The sequence below is a fragment of the Ornithorhynchus anatinus genome, chromosome 3 (assembly GCF_004115215.2).
Source record: "Ornithorhynchus anatinus isolate Pmale09 chromosome 3, mOrnAna1.pri.v4, whole genome shotgun sequence".
Classification (NCBI taxonomy): domain Eukaryota; kingdom Metazoa; phylum Chordata; class Mammalia; order Monotremata; family Ornithorhynchidae; genus Ornithorhynchus; species Ornithorhynchus anatinus.
Window position 1 is genome coordinate 132891103 of NC_041730.1, and position 20470 is coordinate 132911572.

General features: G+C 47.4%; 1 protein-coding gene across 2 annotated transcripts in view; it reads left to right on the forward strand.

Annotated features, from left to right (window-relative positions):
* Positions 1-20470, forward strand: part of ADAM8 (ADAM metallopeptidase domain 8) — an 87860-nt gene that overhangs the window by 54967 nt on the left and 12423 nt on the right. The window contains exons 12-19 of one of the 2 annotated variants that reach the window (XM_029058999.2): positions 898-1075; positions 3511-3600; positions 4442-4631; positions 6236-6320; positions 7761-7926; positions 10832-10909; positions 15378-15462; positions 17094-17208. In XM_029058999.2, the coding sequence (XP_028914832.1) occupies positions 898-1075; positions 3511-3600; positions 4442-4631; positions 6236-6320; positions 7761-7926; positions 10832-10909; positions 15378-15462; positions 17094-17208 (987 nt within the window). The remainder of the gene's footprint in view (positions 1-897; positions 1076-3510; positions 3601-4441; positions 4632-6235; positions 6321-7760; positions 7927-10831; positions 10910-15377; positions 15463-17093; positions 17209-20470) is intronic. The other variant, XM_029059001.2, reaches the window with a different exon arrangement.

Below are 20470 nucleotides of genomic sequence, written 5' to 3' on the forward strand. Positions count from 1 at the left end.
GATTTACAGGGAGGAAGTGGGTGGGAGAGAAGCCAGGTGTGGAGATTGTGGTCAGATAGAGGGATTTCAGAGTTGCTGAAGGTAGAGATTGTACAGTGAGTAGAGATGATGAAATCAGATGTGTGTCCAAGTTGGTGAGTAGGTAGGTGGGGTGGAGCAGGAGGTCGGTGGAGTTGAGGAGTGATAGAAAACGGGCAGCGGAAGGCTCATCAGGGGGAATTGTGAGAACCTAAGTGCTTAGAGGGTAGGAATCAATTTCTCTCTTATATTATACTCTCCCAATTGCTTAGTACAGAGCTTTGGACCCAGTAAGAGTTCAATAAATATGATTGATTCATTGACTGACTGATTGATAGGTGACCCAGCAGAGGGAGGAAATGAGAGTGTGGAGATGAGAGGTTAGTCAGGGAAGGCTTCAGCGGAGGAGATGGGATTTTAGTCGGGTTTTGAGGATGAGGAGATGTGAAATACAAAGCTCCCCATTAGAAGGGATTAATATATCAAGGTAAAAGGTGCCAGCTGCCAACTGGAAGCACCAAACCACTCTGACCCGGAGCTAAGAGGGCAGCCACTGAGAGAGCCAGCTGGATTGGTCTGGGAGAAAAAGAGGAGGAGCGGGAGACAGATTGAGAGGCCACTTCTCACTTGTGAAAGGCTAAAGTCTGGATTGACCGTATCCACTCAGCCATCCGGACTCACGTCCAATCCCTCTTTAGCATTTTCCTCCTCCACCTCGCCCCCCTCACCATCCTCCCTATCCCCCCTGGCTCTTGTAGCATTGTGGGAAGGAAATGTGTCTGTTTATTCTCTTGTACTCTCCTAAGCGCTTAGTACAGTACTTTGCTCAATAAATTCGATGGAAGGAACAGATGAACGAATGAATCTTCTCCCCTGCAGCAATGTGTACCCCCGGATCTTCAGCAGCTGCAGCCGAGACAACTTGCAGAACTTCATCAGTAACCCCCGGACGGACTGCTTGAAGAACGTCCCCGATCTCACCAGGCTCTTCGGAGGTCCGGTGTGCGGAAATAAATTCCTGGAGCATGGAGAAGAGTGTGATTGTGGCACTCCTCAGGTATGGGCCCCTTCTCCATGATGATGATGATGATGATTGTGGTGTTTGTTAAACACTTACTATGTGTCAAGCCCTGTTCTAAGTGTGGAGATAGATACAAGTTAATCAGGTTGGATGCAGTCCCTGTACCACATGGGGTTCACAGTCTTCATCCCCATTTTCCAGATGAGATAACTGAGGCCCAGAGAGGTGAAGTGACTTGCCCAAGGTCACACAGCAGACACGTGGAGGAGCCAGGATAGGGGAAGGAGCGTGGCGTAGTGGGTAGAGCCTGGGCCTGGAAGTCAGGAGGTCACGGGTTTTAATCACGGATCCACCACTATATGCCAAGCACTGTAACAAGAGTTAATAATGATATTATGGCATTTGTTAAGTGCTTACTAGGTGCCAAGCACTGTTCTAAACATTGGGTAGATAGAAAGTTCTCAGGTTGTCCCACGTGGAGCTCACAGACTTAATCCCCATTTTACAGAAGAGATAACTGAGGCACAGAGAAGTGAAGTGACTTGCCCAAAGTCACACAGCTGATAAATGGCAGAGACAGCATTAGAACCCATGACTTCTGACTCCCAAGCCCGTGCTCTTTCTACTAAGCCACACTGCAGTAGATACAAGCTAATCAGATCCCAGATGGGACTCACAGTCCAAGTAGGAAGGGGAACAGGTATTAAATCCCCATTTTACAGATGAGGGAACTGAGGCACAGGGAAGTTAAGTGACTTGCCCATGGTCACACAGCAGAAAAGTGGAGGAGCTGGGATTAGAACCGATAACCTTCTGACTCCCAATTTCATGGTCTATCCACTAGGCAATGCTGTTTCTCTTTGAATGTACAGTTAAATCAATCAGTGGTTTTAATTGGCTCTCACTGTGTGCTGAGCACTGTACTAAGCACTTGGAAGAACAATTAACAGATTGGGTAGACATTTCAACTATACATAAATGCATATTTGTAATTGTTGATGATATGGGTCACATGTCTGCCACATGACGCTGGGCAAGTTGCTTCACTTCTCTGTGCCTCAGTTATCTGTAAAATGGGGATTAAGACTGTGAGCCCCATGTGGGACAACTTGGTTACCTTGTATCTACCTCAGAGCTTAGAACAGTGCTTGGCAGATAGTGCTTCATTATTATTATTATTGTTAATTTGAATCTACCCCGGCATTTAGAACAGCGCTTGGCACATAGTAAGCATGTCACAAAGACCATCATTATTAGTATTATCATTATTATTAATCTGAATCTACCCCGGCATTTAGAACAGCGCTTGGCACATAGTAAGCATTCAACAAGTACCATAATTAAGTACCTAAGGGCCCAGGGTGAACGAACCATTTTCTTTAGGATTAAATGGAGGGAGGAGGGTGTAAAGTGAGGGGTTTTATTTTAAAGCAAACTTGTCTCCCGGTAAAAATGAAAGAGTAGAGAAATCCTTTCATTCATTCATTCATTCAATAGTATTTATTGAGCGCTTACTATGTGCAGAGCACTGTACCAAGCGCTTGGGATGAACAAGTCGGCAACAGATAGAGACGGTCCCTGCCGTTTGACGGGCTTACGATCTAATCGGGGGAGACGGACAGACGAGAACGATGGCAATAAATAGAGTCAAGGGGAAGAACATCTCGTAAAAACAATGGCGACTAAATAGAATCGAGGCAATCTACAATTCATTAATAAAATAAATAGGGTAACGAAAATATATAGAGTTGAGCGGAGGAGTACAGTGCTGTGGGGATGGGAAGGGAGAGGTGGAGGAGCAGAGGGAAAAGGGGAAAAAGAGGGTTTAGCTGCGGAGAGGTGAAGGGGGGATGGCAGATGGAGTAGAGGGAGAAGAGGAGCTCAGTCTGGGAAGGCCTCTCGGAGGAGGTGAGTTTTAAGTAGGGTTTTGAAGAGGGAAAGAGAATCAGTTTGGCGGAGGTGAGGAGGGAGGGCGTTCCGGGACCGCGGGAGGACGTGACCCGGGGATCGACGGCGGGATAGACGAGACCGAGGGACGATGAGGAGGTGGGCGGCAGAGGAGCGGAGCGTGCGGGGTGGGCGGTAGAAAGAGAGAAGGGAGGAGAGGTAGGAAGGGGCAAGGTGATGGAGAGCCTCGAAACCTAGAGTGAGGAGTTTTTGTTTGGAGCGGAGGTTGATGGGCAACCACTGGAGTTGTTTAAGAAGGGGAGTGACATGCCCAGATCGTTTCTGCAGGAAGATGAGCCGGGCAGCGGAGTGAAGAATAGACTGGAGCGGGGCGAGAGAGGAGGAAGGGAGGTCAGATAGAAAGGAGGAAGGGAGGTCAATGCATATTTCCCTGGGAAATCGGATTGGGAATGATGGGGTGTGGGTGTGTTTGAAAAGCATGTTTCTGCTCAGCAGCAGGAGGAGGAGGAGGAGTGAGGGTGCAGGTTGTGAGGGTCCCTGTGATTGTGGGTCTCTTCCATCAGGAATGCACCAACACCTGCTGCAATGCCACCAGCTGCAGACTGGCAAAAGGAGCCCAATGTGCCCATGGGAGCTGCTGCAGCCTCTGCAAGGTGATCAAGCCCTCCAACATCATTCATTCAGTTGTATTTACTGAGTGCTTACTATGTGCAGAGCACTGTACTGAGCGCTTGGAATGTACAACAGCTTGGAATTCGGCAACAGATAGAGGCAATCCCTGCCCAATGACGGGCTCATAGGCAGTCTCAGCCAAGCGCCATCGAGAGGGATGCCAGTCAGAGTCTCTGATGCAGGCAGTGGGTGGAGGGAGGGGTGGAATGAGCGCACACAGTCACACACACACACACACACACACACACACACACACACACGATCCACCCTTAAATCCATGTTGGCATTTCTCCAGTTGAAGCCAGCGGGAGAGATTCATTCAGTCATACTTATTGAGCACTTACTGTGTGCAGACCACTGTCACACACTCAACACATACACACACACAAATGGTATGCACGTGCACACAGCCCTTCACACACAACACCATCACCACCATACACGCAAACACACACACTCACTCATATACACCTGATACACCCTTGAGCCGGCCTTGGCATTTCTCCATTTGGAGCTGCTGGGAGAGAGCTCACTCTCTCTCCCTCTCCCTCTCCCTCCGCCCCCCGCCCCCCACCCCCAGCCCCACCGTTGAGCTAGTGTTCTCTCACACACTCTCTTGCTCCATCTCTCGCTCCATCTCTCACTCTCTCCGTGTCTCTCTCTCACGCCCCAGCCCTGGCCAGGGGTTGAGCAGGCGCCGGGCTTGGTTTCCCCCAGATGAAGCCAGTGGGTGAGATCTCTTCGTCGCGCACAGACATACACACACTGTCCCCTACTCCCAGCGAGGATTTGAGCAGGCACCGGACTCGGTTTTCCCCCCAGATAAAGCCGGTGGGGGAGCTGTGCCGGAGCGAGCAGAGCGACTGCGACCTGGCGGAGTACTGCACGGGCCTGGCCCCCGACTGCCCCCAGGACGCCTTCCGCCAGAACGGCCTGCCCTGCCCCGGCGGCTACTGCTACAACGGGCTCTGCCCCAGCCTCGCTGACCACTGCCGGGCCATCTGGGGGACAGGTAGGGAAGGCGGCGGTCCCAGCCCCATCCCGTCCCCCATCCCGTCCCTCCCCACCCGGCTCCGGCGGCATTCCGGACCCCCCTCACTGGTCCCTCACTGTCTCATCCAGAAAAAATCATATCGGGGTAGCTCATTCATTCATTCAATAGTATTTATTGAGCACTTACTATGTGCAGAGCACTGTACTAAGCTCTTGGAATGTACAATTCGGCAACAGATAGAGACAATCCCTGCCCACTGATGGGCTTACAGTCTAATCGGGGGAGGCAGACAGACAAAAACAATAGCAATAAATAGAATCAAGGGGATGTACATCTCATTAACAAAATAAATAGGGTAATAAAAATATATACAAATTTAGCAGCTCCCTCACAGCTCTTCTGTCTCCAGGCTAGAGAGGTAGCCTCGCTTAGGGAAAAGGCCTCAAGACCAGCATAAAGTGATCCAGCTTCTAATCCCCACTCTGCCACTTGCCCACTGTGGGACCTTCAGCAATCCATTTATTATTATTAACAATAATAATAATTATGGTATCTGTTAAGCGCTTACTGTGTGCCAGGCACTATACTAAGCACTGGGGTGAGTAGAGGCAGTTCAGATTGGACACACTCTCTGTCCCATGTGGGGATCACAGTCTCCATCCCCATTTTCCATATGAGGTAACTGAGGCCCAGAGAAGTGAAGTAATAATGGTGGCATTTGTTAAGTGCTTACTATGTGCCAGCACTGTTCTAAGTACTGGGGTAGATATAAGGTAATCAGGGTGTCCCACGTGGGGCTCACAGTCTTAATCCCCATTTTACAGATGAGTTAGCAGAGGCAAAGGGAAGTTAAGTGACTTGCCCGAAATCACACCGCTGGCAAGTGGCAGAGGCGGGATTAAAACCCACAACCTTCTGACTGCCAAACCCGTGACCTATCCACTCCACCATTCTCTGGACCTCATTTTTTATCTGTAAAATGGGCATGAGACACCTGTCTTCCCCACTCTTAGACTGTGAGCCCCAGCTTGGACATGGACTGTGTTAGATGTGATTCTCTTATATCAGCCCCAGTGCTTGGAAAACTTCATCCTGGATCTACCCCGGTGCTCAGCCCACCACAAGGATTTAACATATGTCACTATTATTATTAATATTATTACTTTTATATGGTATTTGTTAAGCAATTCCTGTGTGCCAGGCTCTGTACTCTGTCGGCATCTTGTCTTATGCCGTCGAGTCATCTCCAACCCATAGATACGCCATGGACATAGGTCTCCCAGAACGCCTCCATCCGCAATCCTTCTGGTAGTGGATCTATAGAGTCTTCTTATAGATACAAATTAATCAGGTTGGACCCAGTCCCCGTCCCACATGGGGCTCACAGTCTTAATCCCCATTTTCCAGATGAGATAACTGAGGCCCAGAGAAGTGACTCACCCAAGGTCATACAGCCAACAAGTGGCAGAGCTGGGGTTAGAACCCAAGTCCTTCTGATTCCCAGGCCCCAGGCTCTATTTACTAGGTTATGCTTTATCAGCGATAGATTAGCAGAATGTCGCTCACTTTTTGGCCTCGGTTGGCTACTCTGAAACCAAATCCCCCGTTCTATCTTCCCTCAGACGCCCAAGTCGCTCCATCCGAATGCTATCAGCTCCGCACTTCCCTTGATTTTCAAGGCTGCTCTGCGACACGTAGCCCTGCACGGTAAGTACTATGTCAACTGCACAGGCACAGAGCAAGGTTTATTTCCTCAGCCCCAGGGAAAAATGTGCCCTCAATGGGATCTTCATTCATTCATTCATTCACTCAATAGTATTTATTGAGCACTTACTATGTGCAGAGCACTGTACTAAGCGCTTGGAATGTACAAATCGGTAAGAGATAGAGACAGTCCCTGCCCTTTGACGGGCTTACAGTCTAATTGGAGGAGACAGACAGACAAGAACAATGGCAATAAATAGAATCAAGGAAGTGTGCGGGCTGGGTTGTAGTAAGGGAGAAGCGAGGTGAGAGAGGAGGGGACAAGCTGATGGACTACTTTGAAGCCAATGATGAGGCGTTTTTGTTTGACGCAAATGTAGATGGGCAACCACTGGAGTCTTTGGAGGAGTGGAAAAACATGTCCACCATTATTACCACTTGCAACTGGCATTTTCCCCTATCAAGTCTTATCCAGTTTTCGTAAGAACATTTTTTTCCCATCCGTTCAAGTAGCACCAAATTCTCTTTCTGTCTTCCAAAGTTTTAGCCACCTTGTCCAGGCTAATAGTTCTGCCAACCTGCTGAGCTTGTCCTACTTCTCAGGCTTGAGTACCTGAATATATAGCTGACAGAGAAGTGCCCAAGTGGCAGAAGAGGGTGAGGAAATGAGAGTTAATCAGGGAAGACCTCTTAGAGGCAGTGTGAGTTCAGAAAGTCGTTGAAGATGGGGAGAGCAATGGTCTGCCAGGTATGAAAGGGGAAAGAGAGAGTGCGAGGCAGGAGGGAGGATTTGAACAAGACATCAATGGGGATAAGATAAATTATTAATAATAATAATCGTGGTATTTGTTAAGCGCTTACTGTGTGCCAGACACTGTTCTAAGTGGGATACGTGCAAGATAATAGGTTTAGACACAATTCCTGTTCCACACTGGGCTCACAGTCTTAATCCCCATTTTGCAGATGAGGGAACTGAGGCCCAGAGAAGTGAAGTGACTTGCCCAAAGTCACAGAGCAGAGAAGTGGTGGAGCCGAGATTGGACCTATGACCTTCTGACTCCCAGGCCCGGGCTCTATCCACTACACCATGCTGCTTCTCATCTAGAAATTAGAAATTGTAAGCCCCATGGGGGAAAGGTATGTTGTCCTAATTCAATCATTCAGTCGCATTTATTGAGCACTTACTATGTGCAGAGCACTGTACTGGGCACTTGGAAGAGTGTAATGAGACAGTAAACAGACACATTCTCTGCCCACAACTTAATCCATCCCGGTGTGTAGCACGCAGTAAACACTTAATCGGTGCCATCATTATAAAGTCAGAATTCAGCATAAGGGGTGAAGGTTAAGGGATGCCCCCGGGCAAAGAGCCGCAGCAGCTGTGCAGCCCTGCAGCTGTGCAGCCCAGCTCCCTTGCAGCCCCATGGTCTTTGTCTCTGTCAGGGCGGACTGGTGCGGTCCTCTATTCTGCTCCGTGGGACATGGAAATGGGCCGCTTAGCTGCTCCATCACCTTGGCGAGAACAACGTGCACTGTGGCCATCTTCCAAGACGAACTAAGAAAGGACTTTGAGATGGTGCCAAATGGCACCAAGTGTGGCGAGCAGAAGGTGAGGCTCAAGGGGAGCAGGTGCCAGACTTCACTACAATTATGGTGATAATTATGGTATAATTATGGTAGATGTAACCACTTACTATGTGCCAGGCACTGTACTAAGCACTGGGGTGGATACAAGCCAGTCGGGTTGGACACAGTCCCTGTCCCAGGTGGGGCTCACACTCACTCCCCATTTTGCAGATGAGGTAACTAAGGCCCAGAGAAGTGAACGTCCCAAGGTCAGGCAGCAGACAAGTGGTGGAGCTGGGATTAGAACCCATGACCATCTGATTCTCAGGCCCGGGCTCTAGCCACTAGGCTGTGCTGCTTCTCGTCCGAGAACTGCCAACTCCCAGAAGATCCTCAAGACCACTAGGGGTCCTGGGCTGGGGGTGCACAAAAAGGGCAAGCTCGGCCTGTTGGCCCAAGGCAAAACAGTTGGTCTCTAATAATAATAATAATAATAATAATAAATTGAGGTATTTGTTAAATGCTTACTATGTGCCGGGCACTGTACTAAGAGCTGGGCTAGATACGAGTTTACCAGGTGAGACAAAGTCCCTGCCAACATGGGACCCACAGTCTCAATCCCCATTTTGCCGATGAGGTAACTGAGGCCCAGAGAAATGAAATGACTTGCCCAAGGTCACACAGCAGACATGTGGCAGAGTCGGGATTAGAACCCATGACCTGACTACCAGGCCCGGGCTCTTGCCACTAGGCCATGCTGCTTCTCCAATGTCCAAAACCTAAGTCCTGAGTCAGGACTTGGGCAAATGTGGAAAGCTCCTGGTAGATTGTAAGCTCCTGTGGGACCGCAACTTCTAGGTAGATTGTAAGCTCCTGCGGGACCGCAACTTCTACTTTCATTATCCCACACAGTTTAGTGAGTGCACACAACAGGTGATCCTGATCCTCAGCGCTTAAAACATAGTAAGTGCTTAACAAATACCATCATTATAAACTTAAACAGCAGGGTCTAGTGGATAGAGCTCGGGCCTGAATGTCAGAAGGACATGGGTTCTTATCCCGGCTCCGCCATTTGTCTGCTGTGTGATCGTGAGCCAGTCACTTCACTTCTCTGGGCCTCAGTTCCCACATTTGTAAAATGGGGATGGTGATAGTGAGCCCCTTGTGGGACAGGGACTGTGGCCAAACCGATTAGCTTGTATCTACCGCAGCGCTTAGTACGGGGCCTAGCACATAGTAAGCACTTAAAAAAATACCATAAAAAATACTGATGATAAAATAATGGTGATGATTGTTGATGGTGGTGCTGGTAAGGACAGTGATGGGGGGGGTGGCAGAGGTTGTGATGGTAGTAATGGTGATGGTGGTGATGATTGTAGTGGTAATAACTGACAATGGTGGTAGAGGTGATAGTGGTGGTCGTTGTGGCCAGGGAATATGCATGTTTATTGATGTATTGTCCTTTCCCAAGTGCTTAGTACAGTGCTCTACAGCGCTCAGTAAATACAGTTGAATTGAGTTGGTATTGATGATGGTGGTGATGATAGTGGTGATGATAATGGTGAATGATAATAATGGTGATAACCGATGATAGTGATGGTTGTAGAGGTGATGATACTGGTGATGATGATGATGATGGTGATGATTCATATGGATGCTATTGATGCCTGTTTTCTTGTTTGGTTGTCTGTCTCCCCCCCTTTGAGATTATGAGCCTGTTGTTGGGCAGGGTTTGTCTCTATTTCTTGCTGAATTGTACTTTCCAAGCGCTTAGTTCAGTGCTCTGCAAAGAGTAAATGCTCAACAAATACAAATGAATGAATGAATGATGGTGGTGGTGAGGATGATGGTGGTGGTGATGGTGTTAGTGAAGATGGTGGTAGTGGTGGTGATAATATTGGTGATAACTGATGATAGTGATGGTTGTGGTGGTGATGATACTGGTGATGGTGGTGGTGATGAGGATGAGGCTAGGATGATGTGCTGGTGGTGATGATGGTGACTGATGATAATGATGATGGTGGTGTTTGTGGTGATAATACTGAAGCCGTATTTATTTTGTTAATGAGATGTACATCACCTTGATTCCATTATTTGCTATTGTTTTAATGAGATGTTCATCCCCTTGATCGTATTTATTGCTATTGTTTTTGTCTGTCCGTCTCCCCCGATTAGACTGTAAGCCCGTCAAAGGTCAGGGACTGTCTCTGTTACCGATTTGTACATTCCAAGAGCTTAGTACAGTGCTCTGCACATAGTAAGCGCTCAATAAATACTATTGAATGAATGAATGAATGAAGATGGTGGTGGTGATGGTGGTAGTCGTGATGATGATGGTGATGATGATGATGATGTTGGAGGTGATGGTGGTGGTGGTGGTGATGATGGTAGTGGGTGTTAACTGACAATGGTGGTAATGGTGGTGGTGGTGATGAGGATGAGGCTGAGGATGATGCGCCAGTGGTCATGATGGTGATGATGATGATGATGGTGGTGATGGTGGTGATGATGATGTTGATGGCCTTGGTGAAGATGGCAGTAGCGGGGATGGTGCAAGTGCTCAATAAATACAATTGAATGAATGAATGAATGGTGGTGGTGATGGTGGGGATGATGATGACCTTGCTGAAGATGGTGGTAGTGGTGATGGTAGTGATGGTGGTGATGATGATGGTCTTGGAGAAGATGGCAGTAGCGGGGATGGTGGTGGTGGTGATGGTGGTGATTGTGGGGATGATGATGGTCTTGCTGAAGATGGTGGTAGTGGGGATAGTGGTGGTGATGATGGTGATTGTGGGGATGAGGTTGATGATGATGATGACGTTGATGGCGATGGTGATGATTGATGATGTAGTGTAGAATCTTCCCAAGGAGAGCCATTAAATAACGTGGGATTCAGATTTGGCTGAAAAGTCAGGGGTTCTAATTGTTTCTCTGTCCCCTCGTAGGTCTGCTACCAAGGAAGATGCCAGGACTTGCTGGTCTACGGTCCCAGGAACTGTTCTACCAAGTGCAACAACCGCGGGGTAGGTAACATAACCTAGATTTGGGATAGGCTGGGGCTGCCAAGGCCAATTTCACCAAGCCTACTTCTGGCTTTGCCCAGAACCCTTTCTTTCCCTGACCAGTACCTGGGCCTTGGTTGGAATGACAGAGATTGGGGTTTTTCCCAGTAGGATTCCAGTTTCTCCCTTCATCAGGATTCTGTTTCCCCCAAGGTTTCTTTCCGAGGTCACAGGAACACTACCCTAAGATCATGCTTTAAGATCCCCATTCTGTTCTTTTTTGACAGGGATGCTCCCCTCATCCTAAGGCTTCTTTCTCTTCTTCTTTCTTTCCTTTTCTCCTTTCTTTTCTCCTTTCTTTCCACCATTTCTCCCTCCTTCCCTTTTTCCCTCCTTCTATCTAATCAGTGGTATTTATTTAGCAATTACTGGGTGCAGAGTACTGTTCTAAACACCTGGGAGAGTACAGTAGAGTAAGTCAACCTAACCCCTGGCCTCAGTGAGTTGACAATCTAGTAGGAGCTTCCTCCTTTACTTCTCTCCTTCCTCCCCAGCTCCTTCCTTCCCTTCTCCCTCTCAAGGGAGAGATTATAGATCACCAGATCTGGGAAAAATCCCAGACAGCCATTTTTGGTCTTCCACTGCCCATCCCTAGTCCTGGGCCTGCTCTACATTTTAAGCGCCATTGAAGAAGGGTTTACTCTTCTCCTTAGAAAAGCTTTCCTGATGTTCCTTTTTTTAAACCTTAATCTTTTGCTGCTGGCTGTCTTCTTGTTACTCTCCCAAACTTTCTCTTTCTCTCCTAAGTATTTACAACTCCTCAGAGTGGCTACAATGATCTATAGATCCTCAGATAATTAGCCACTTTTTGTTTCACAGATACTCTCGACACCTGTAGTTTCCTCCCTTTCTCTTCCATTTTGCTTTTGGGCTTCCTTTATTTTAGTCTCAAGTATTGCTAGGGTCTCAAAATCTCCTTTGATTTGTTCTCCAGAGCTCTAGTCTCCTCTCTGCATTTTACCTCGACTATTTCCTTTGTCATTCAACTCCTCTTTCTTGCCCATGCCAATTTGATGTCCAGTTTCATTCATTCATTCAATCAAATTTTTTGAGTGCTTACTCTGTACAGAGCACTGTACTAAGCAGTTGGGAGAATACAATAAAATAGTAAACAGACACATTCCCTTCCCACAACGAGCTTACAGTCTAGGGGTGGGGGAGACAAGCATTAATATAAAGAAAATAAATTACAGATATGTACATAAGTGCTGTGAGACTGGGAGAGGGGGAGAAGAAAGGAAGCAAGTCAGGGTGATGCAAAAGGAAGTGGGAGAAGAGGAGAGGGGGCCTTAGGGAAGACCTCTTGGAGGGTATGGGCCTTCAAAAAGGCTTTGAAGTGGGACAGAATCATTGTCTGTCATATTTGAGGAGGGAGGGAGTTCCAGGCCAGTGGCAGGACATGGGTGAGGAATTGGCGGCGAGATAGAAGAGACTGAGGTACAGTGAGAAGGTTGACATTAGAGGAGCAGAGTGTGCAGACTGGGTTGTTGTAAGAGAGTAGCGAGGTGAGGTAGCAGGGAGCAAGGTGACTGACTGCTTTAAAGCCGATGGTGAGGAGTATTTGATGCGGAGGTGGACGGGCAACCACTGGCGTTTTGTGAGGAGTGATGAGACACATCTGGAACATTTTTATAGAAAAATGATCTGGGCAGCAGAGTGAAATATGGACTGAAGTGAGGAGAGACAGGAGACGGAGAAGTTAGCAAGGAGGCTGATGCAGTAGTGCAGGTGGGATAGGATGAGTGACTGGATTAATGTGGTACAAGTTTGAGAAGAAAGGGTTGATTTTAGCAATGTTGTGAAGGTGGGTCCGATAGGATATAGTGATGGATTGAAGATGTGGTTTGAATGTAAGAGAGGAGTCAAAGATAATGCCAAGGTTATGGACTTGTGAGAAGAAGAAGAAGAAGAAGAAGAAGGCTGGTGGTGCTGTCTACAGTGAAGGAAAGTCAGAGGAGGACAGGGTTTGGGTTGGAAGATAAGGAGCTCTGTTTTGGACATGTTTAAGTTTGAGGTGACGGGAAGATATCCAAGTAACGATGTCTTGAAGTCAGGAGGAAATGCGAAACTGCAGAGAGGGAGAGAAGTGGCTTCTAGGATGCTTCTAATTAGGATGTCCTGTGATAGGCTGTCTCTACAGAAAGCTCAATCTAACATTTAGTCCATACGTATCACATGTATGGAACCATCAGATCTGTTCTTCTTCCAATTGACATAGAGACAGAGTAACTGGGGAGGGGAATGCAAATGATTTATTTTGAGAGGTGTTTTCCAGCGAAATAATTTTCATGTGCTCTTCTTCAGTCTGTACTCTCTTCATACACTTAATTTTCCTAGCAAATCTAGGGAGAGATGTAGGAAGAGATAAATTTTTTGAAAATTTAGATTTTCTACCTACTCTCTCACTGAAGAGAGCTAGAAAAAACAATTCAAATAGCTAAAAATAAAAAGAAATTCATTTAAATTCATAAGGAGAGCACCAGCTGAGCCTGTAAACTTGTTGAGGGAAGGGAATGTGGAGACCGAGGCACAAAGAACTAAAGTGACTTGCCCAAGGTCACATAAGTGCTTTGATTCTGTGCCCAAAGGTCACAGATCCAAGTGCATAGGTGATACAGAAAGGAGAGGGAGCCAGGGAAAAGAGAACTTAACTGGCAAGGCTTGGTGGAGGAAAAGTGACCTTAATAATGCTTTGAAGGTGGCGAGAGTGGTGTTCTGGCGTATATGGAAGGGTAGGGAGTTCCAGGCTAGTGGGAGGAGGTGGGAAAGGGGTCGGTAGCGAGATAAACTGCAATCGGGGAGCTGTGAGTATGTTGGAGGTAGAGGAGTTAAGTGTGTGGGCTGGGCTGAAATAGATCAGTGAGCTGAGGTAAGATGGGGAGAGCTGATTGAGCGTTTTTAAGCCAATAATAAAGCCGTTTTAAATTAATGAATCAAGGTACTCCATTCTTTCCATAAAGAAGCTTGCTCTTGTCAGGAAGCCAGCTCGTAATTTTGACTGGACGGTCAAAGACTCCTCAAGATTCTCTCGGTCTTGGGCAGGATCACTGCTGTTGCATTTTTTAGACACCCAAGACCAGATCTTGGAAAGCAGCATGGCATAGTGGATAGAGCACGGGCCTGGGAGTCAGCAGGTCATGGGTTCTAATCCTCGTTCTGCCTCTTGTCTGCACATGATCTTGGGCAGGTCACTTCACTTCTCTGGGCCTCAGTGACCTCGTCTGTAAAATGGGGATTGAGACTGTGAACCCCGTGTGGGTCAGGGACTGTGCCCAACCCGATTGGCTTGTATCCACCACGGCACTTAGTAAAGTGTCTGGCACATAGAAATAATAATAATAATAATGTTGGTATTTGTTAAGCGCTTACTATGTGCAGAGCACTGTTCTAAGCGCTGGGGTAGATACAGGGTAATCAGATTGTCCCACGTGAGGCTCACAGTTAATCCCCATTTTACAGATGAGGTAACTGAGGCACAGAGAAGTGAAGTGACTTGCCCACAGTCACACAGCTGCCAAGTGGCAGAGCTGGGAAAGCACTAGAAAGCACTTAACAAGTAAGCACTTTAAAAATACCATCATTATTATTAATGACATACTAGTAGCACTGTACTAAACCCTGAGGTGGATTCAAGCAAATCATGTTGGAAACAGTTCTAGTGCCATGTGGCACAGTCTTAATCTCCATTTTACAGATGAGGTAACTGAGGCCCAGAGAAATGAAGTGATTTACCCTAGATCGTACAACAGGCAAATGGTGGAGCGGGGATTAGAACCCATGACTTTCTGACTCTTGGGCCCATGCTCTACCCACCCACTATAAAAAAAATGGTGGTATTTGCTAAGCGCTTACTCTGTGCAAAGCACTGTTCTAAGTGCTGGTGGATACAAGGAAATCAGGTTGTCCCACGTGGGGCTCACAGTTTTAATCCCCATTTTACAGATGAGGTGACTGAGGCACAGAGAAGTGAAGTGATTTGCCCAAAGTCACACAGCTGGCAAGTGGCAGAGCAGGGATTCAAACCCATAAACTCGGACTCCCAAGCCCGGGCTCTTCCCACTGTGCCACGCTGCTTCTCATATTTGTTAAGCGCTTACTATGTGCAGAGCGCTGGGGTAGACACAAGGGGATCAGGTTGTCCCATGTGGGGCTCACAGTCTTAATCCCCATTTTACAGATGAGGTAACTGAGGCACAGAGAAGTTAAGTGACTTGCCCACAGTCACACAGTCAAGTGGCAGATCCGGGATTCGAACCCATGATCTCTGACTCCAAAGCCCCCTATGCCATGGTGTTTCTTAATATTACAGTGGAGCTGGTAGATCCGATCCCAAGGAACTGAAGTCTAGAAGAGCTTTAAGGATACACATTTGGGTTTTCTGAAAACCCAGGATCAGTCTGATGATCAGTTATCTTGTCTTCAATTTCAGGTTTGCAACCACAAAATGGAGTGTCACTGCAATGCAGGATGGGCTCCACCCTTCTGTAACCAGAAGCAAACAGGTCTAAGACCAAGTACGTTTCATCCCTCCCCCTTTTCTCTCCTTCCCCCATCCAGCTCCTTAAGCTTCCTCCGTGGTCTGCTCATGCAAGCAAGTATCTCATATCATTGATTTAAGCCGTCTTTCCCCGCTCCATCTTCCGTCCAAAAAGAAAGAAAATGGGAGCCCAGGAGAGCAGAAAACCTCTAGGCTTGGCCACCATAGTTTCCATGACCAAACAGATTTTCTAGTAGGCCCTGGGGAACTTTGAAGGCTTGAGGCAGTAACATGACACACTTCCTCTTCATCTTCAGCCCAAACTGTGTCTTCCACTTTGGCTGCCACCGAACAGACTGTTGTCCACAGTACACTTCATCCAAACGCCTTCTCGGGCCAAACCGGTTTCCGTGTGAATATAGGCGCGTCCACACCTGGAACCACCAACCTGTTGCACAAGGAAACAGCGTACTGGTGTAACGTAGCCACCAATCTTTTTCATATTGGACTCTGACCATCTCGAAGCCCTCAGTTAGGAAGAAACTCTGAAAGTGAAGGCTCTATCCCAGAAACAGCCTTGGGGTGTGGTGTGTGCCCTGGGGGCATCGGGGAGCAGTGGGGAGGGGTATGTAGAGCATTCCAAGTCAGAATTTACCCCTGAGCCGAAACCACTGGATACCGAGAAAGCGGAAGAGTCCCAAGCATTGGCTAGTCGGACTCTGATAACAGATGCGTTCTGGGCTGAGACTTTAACCACAAGGAAAGCGGGATTTAGCCTGGGTCCAGAAACTAAATTCCAGACATAAAGAGATGGGATGGGGCCAGAAGCATATGCAGGTTCAGTGTTGGGCCAACTTTCTTTAGAGGAAGACCTAGTAGATCAGCGGTATCCAACATAGTAGTGAGGACCCTTCCTGATTTGAAAGTTGGGCAGCAATGGCCTCTTACTTGGCATCTCTCTCACATTCAGAAGTGTGCCCAGAGCTAAGATGATACTGTCCCAGAACTCACAGATTAGGACACTTAAGAGGATTGTGGCACAGCCATAAGGAGAAATGGGCGATTCTGGTCTTCCCCTTACCCCTCTCTCCTATGGACTTCTGGGAGTGGTGAGAGCGGGGGTCGGGGGCAGGGTGACAGGGTTGAAGGCCCTCTGCGACCTGATCGAATCATCTCCTGGTGGGTGGTATCATCCTGGACCCAGAAGCTGTGCCTTCTTCAGCCCCCCAGGCCCCTCCTCCTACTGGGCTCTGGGACAAGAATCAAATATGCCCTCCTTTTTTTATGGTACTTTTTTAAGCGCTTACTATGTGCCAGGGCACTGAGCTAAACGCTGGGATAGATTCGAGCTAATCAGTTTGGACCCACATGGAGCTCACAGTCTTAATCCCACTAAGGGAACTGAGGCACAGAGAAGTGAAGTGGCTTGCCCAGGGTCACATAGCAGACAAGTGGCAGAGCCGGGTTTAAAACCCAGGCCCTCTGGTTCCTAGGCCCATGCTCTTTCCACTAGGCCATGCTGCTTCCCATCTGCTTTCTGTGGGGCATTTTTGGTCCTATTCTATTGTCCAGCAGCCTAGAGAAGGGGACTGAGGCCAAAGGGATGTGGGGCAAACCGGACTCCAAGAGAAAACTGTGAGCCCCTTCTAACCTGGTATGTCTCCACAGCAGGAAAGAGCACCGTGGTGGTAATCCTGGTGATGGTGTTGGCCATGGTGGCTGTATTCATCATTTTCGGGGTCATCTTCTTCAGGAAGAAAATCATTCCCAATCTCCAGAAAAGGTAAGGAACTTTGGGAAAGAAGATAATGATGATGATGAAGATGATACTACTGATGGTGATGATAATCTCGTTGTGGGCAGGGACTGTGTCTATTTATTGCTGTATCGTACTCTCCCAAGTGCTTAGTACCACACGCAGGAAGTCCTCAATAAATATCACTGAATGAATGAGTGAATAATAATATTTGATTTGCAATTTGCTCCCTTTTCTCACCGCTCCCTCAACCCCACAGCACATATGTATATCCATCGTTTATTGATACCGATGTCCATCTTCCCCTCCGGACTGTAAACTCTTTATGAGCAGGGAATCTATCTACCATCTCTGTTATATTGTACTCTCCCAGGTGCTTAGTATGGTTCGCTGTACTCAGTAAGTGCTCAGTAAATGTGATTGATTTGGTAAGTGCCTACTACGAGCCAAGTGTTGGGGGTGGAGACAAGATAATCAGAAAAGACGCAGTCCCTGCCCGACCTGGGGATCATAGTCTAAGAAAGAGAGAGAATAGAGATTTAATGCCCATTTTATAGAGGAGGCTACTGAGACCCAGAGAAGTGAAGTGACTTCCCCAAAGTCACCCAGCAGACAAGTGGTAGAACAGGGATGAGAAGCCTAGTCTTCTGACTCCAAGGTTCAGCTCTTTCCCATAGGCCATGGTGGGTTGTTTTGACAGATCCCCTTTCTGCTGTGTTGCTGAATCTTGGCAGATTAATGTTGCCGATGTAACTACTCGTATGACCTCAAGAGGAGAGGTGGGGAGAAATGTCGGATGTTTGCAGTTCTGAGAAAACAGTGACGAGGTGGCCCAGATAAGAAGCCACACATCCTAAATCCTTGTAGGACATTCTTTGTTCATCACTTAGTTTCCTTTGCCCACCTACTCCCTTGTTCCGTTCGACTCTCAGCTTCTCGAGGGCAGGGATCGTGTCTATCAAATGCATTGTATTCTCCCAACCTCTTAGCGTAGTGCTCTGCACACAGTCAGTGCTCAAGGAATACCCCAGATTGATGGATTGGTGCCCTACGTGTCCAGAGGAACATGGCAGGCAGTGACGGGAGACTGAGTGGAGCCGGGCAAACCACTATCACTAGAATCCATTCTTCTGCACTGGGTCTTTCCTGATCGGGGACTCCATCTGTTCATCCAGTTTCCATTCAGATAGTGTAGGTGCTTCCTGACACCTCTGGAGGCTGAAGGCACCTTTCCTCTTCTCCCACTCCCTTCTGAGACACCCTGATTTGTTCCCTTTGCTCTTCCCCCTCTCCCAGCCCCATAGCACTTATGTCCATCTCTGCCATTTTATTTATTTGTATTCACAACTGCCTCCCCTGCCTCTAGACTATAAGCCCACCGTGAGAAGGGAATGTGTCTATTGCTATATTGTACTCTCCCAAGTGCTTAATATGGTGCTCTGCACACAGTAAGTGCTCAACAAATACAACCAAATGAAAGAATGCATTCTTTTTGGGCATTTTTTTAGGCATGGACGAGTGGAATCCAGTGTCTTTGTGCGTTTTGGCCTGTCCTCTCGGATCTCTGGAGATGAGATTACTAGAAAAGTGTCCCTGGGTGGGGTGAGAGGTTGTGAGGTAGCACCACTGAGGAGGAAGGTCTTAGAGGCTTAAGTTGCGGAAAATGGAAGGGACTTTCTTTCCCTAGAGCTTTGCCCTGCCCTGCTTGGGAATGAGTTTTAGAGATTCTTCAACTCTTCTGGACACACTTTAACTGAAAGCTTACCTCCTCCAGGAGGCCTTCCCAGACTGAGCCCCCATTTTCCTCTGCCCCTCCTTCCCTATCCATCGCCCCAACTTCCTCCCTCTGCTCTACCCCCTCCCCTCCCCACAGCACTTGGGGATATAGGTACATATTTATTTTATTAATGATATGTATATATCTATAATTCTATTTATTTATATTGATGCCATTGATGCTTGTCTACTTGTTTTGTTTTGTTGTCTGACTCCCCGCTTCCAGACTGTGTGACTGTTGGGTAGGGATTGTCCGTATTTTTTGCCAAAGTGTACTTTCCAAGCGCTTAGTACAGTGCTGTGCACACAGTAAGCGCTCAATAAATGTGATTGAAGGAATGAATGAATGAACTGGAATAGTGAAGGGACTGGAATGGAAAACAAACTCAAGATTTGACCTTTCTGTAGATCCTGGATCTTGCTTAATGGAGCAGCATGGCCTAGTGGAAAGAGCACGGGCCTGGGAGTCAGAGGGCCTGGGTTCTAAGCCCTGTTCTACCACTTACCAGCTGTATGTGACCTTGGGCAAGTCACTTAGTGTCTCTGTGCCTCATTTACCTGATCTGCAAAATGGGGATTAAATACCTGTTCTCCTGCCTACTTAGATTGTCAATCCTGTGTGAGGCAGGGACTGTGTCTGACCTGATTGTCTTGTATCTCCCCCAGTGCTTAAAACAGTGCTTGACCCATAGTGAATGCCTAACAAGTACCCCAATTATTTGATTACTATTGCTTCCATTAATGCAGTGCTTCCAAACACTCTGATAAAGTGTGTGTGTGTGTGTGTGTGTGTGTGTGTGTGTGTGTGTGTGTGTGTGTGTATATTTACTGCACAGGTACATAAAAGAGGTAAAACAGAGAGGCAAAGTGGTTTAGTGGAAAGAACGCTAGACCTGGGGGGTCAGGAGGTCCAGGTTCTAATCACAGCTCTGCCATTGATCTGTTGAGTAACCTTAGGCAAGTCCCTTAACTTCTCAGGGCCTCAGTTTCTTCATCTGTTATATTGTACTCTCCCAAGCACTTAGTACAGTGTTCTGCACTCAGTGAAGTACTCCAGAAATGTGACTGATGGATTGACTGATTAAAATGGGGCAAGGACACCTCCTCCCCCTCCGCCTCATGGATCCAATCTGACTGCATTGTTACAATCAGTCAGTCAGTGGTATTTATTCAGCACGCACTGTGTACAGAGCTCTCTACTAAATGCTTTTTTTTAAAAAAAAAAAAAAGTATTTCTTAAGCGCTTACTATTGGGTCAGGTGCTGTTCAAGTCCAATACAATAAAGATGGTGGACACAATCCCTTCCACCAAGGAGCTTAAAATCCAGCGAGGGAAATGGATATTAAAATAAATTACAGAAAAGGCAAGTGGAGAGTATAAGGAATTGGACATAGGTGCTGTTTGGCTGGGGGCGGGGGTGGGATGAGAATCAAAGTGTTTAAGGGGTACACAGCCAAATGTATAGGCGACACAGCAAACAGGGACAATAGGGTGGGGAAATGAGGAGTTAGG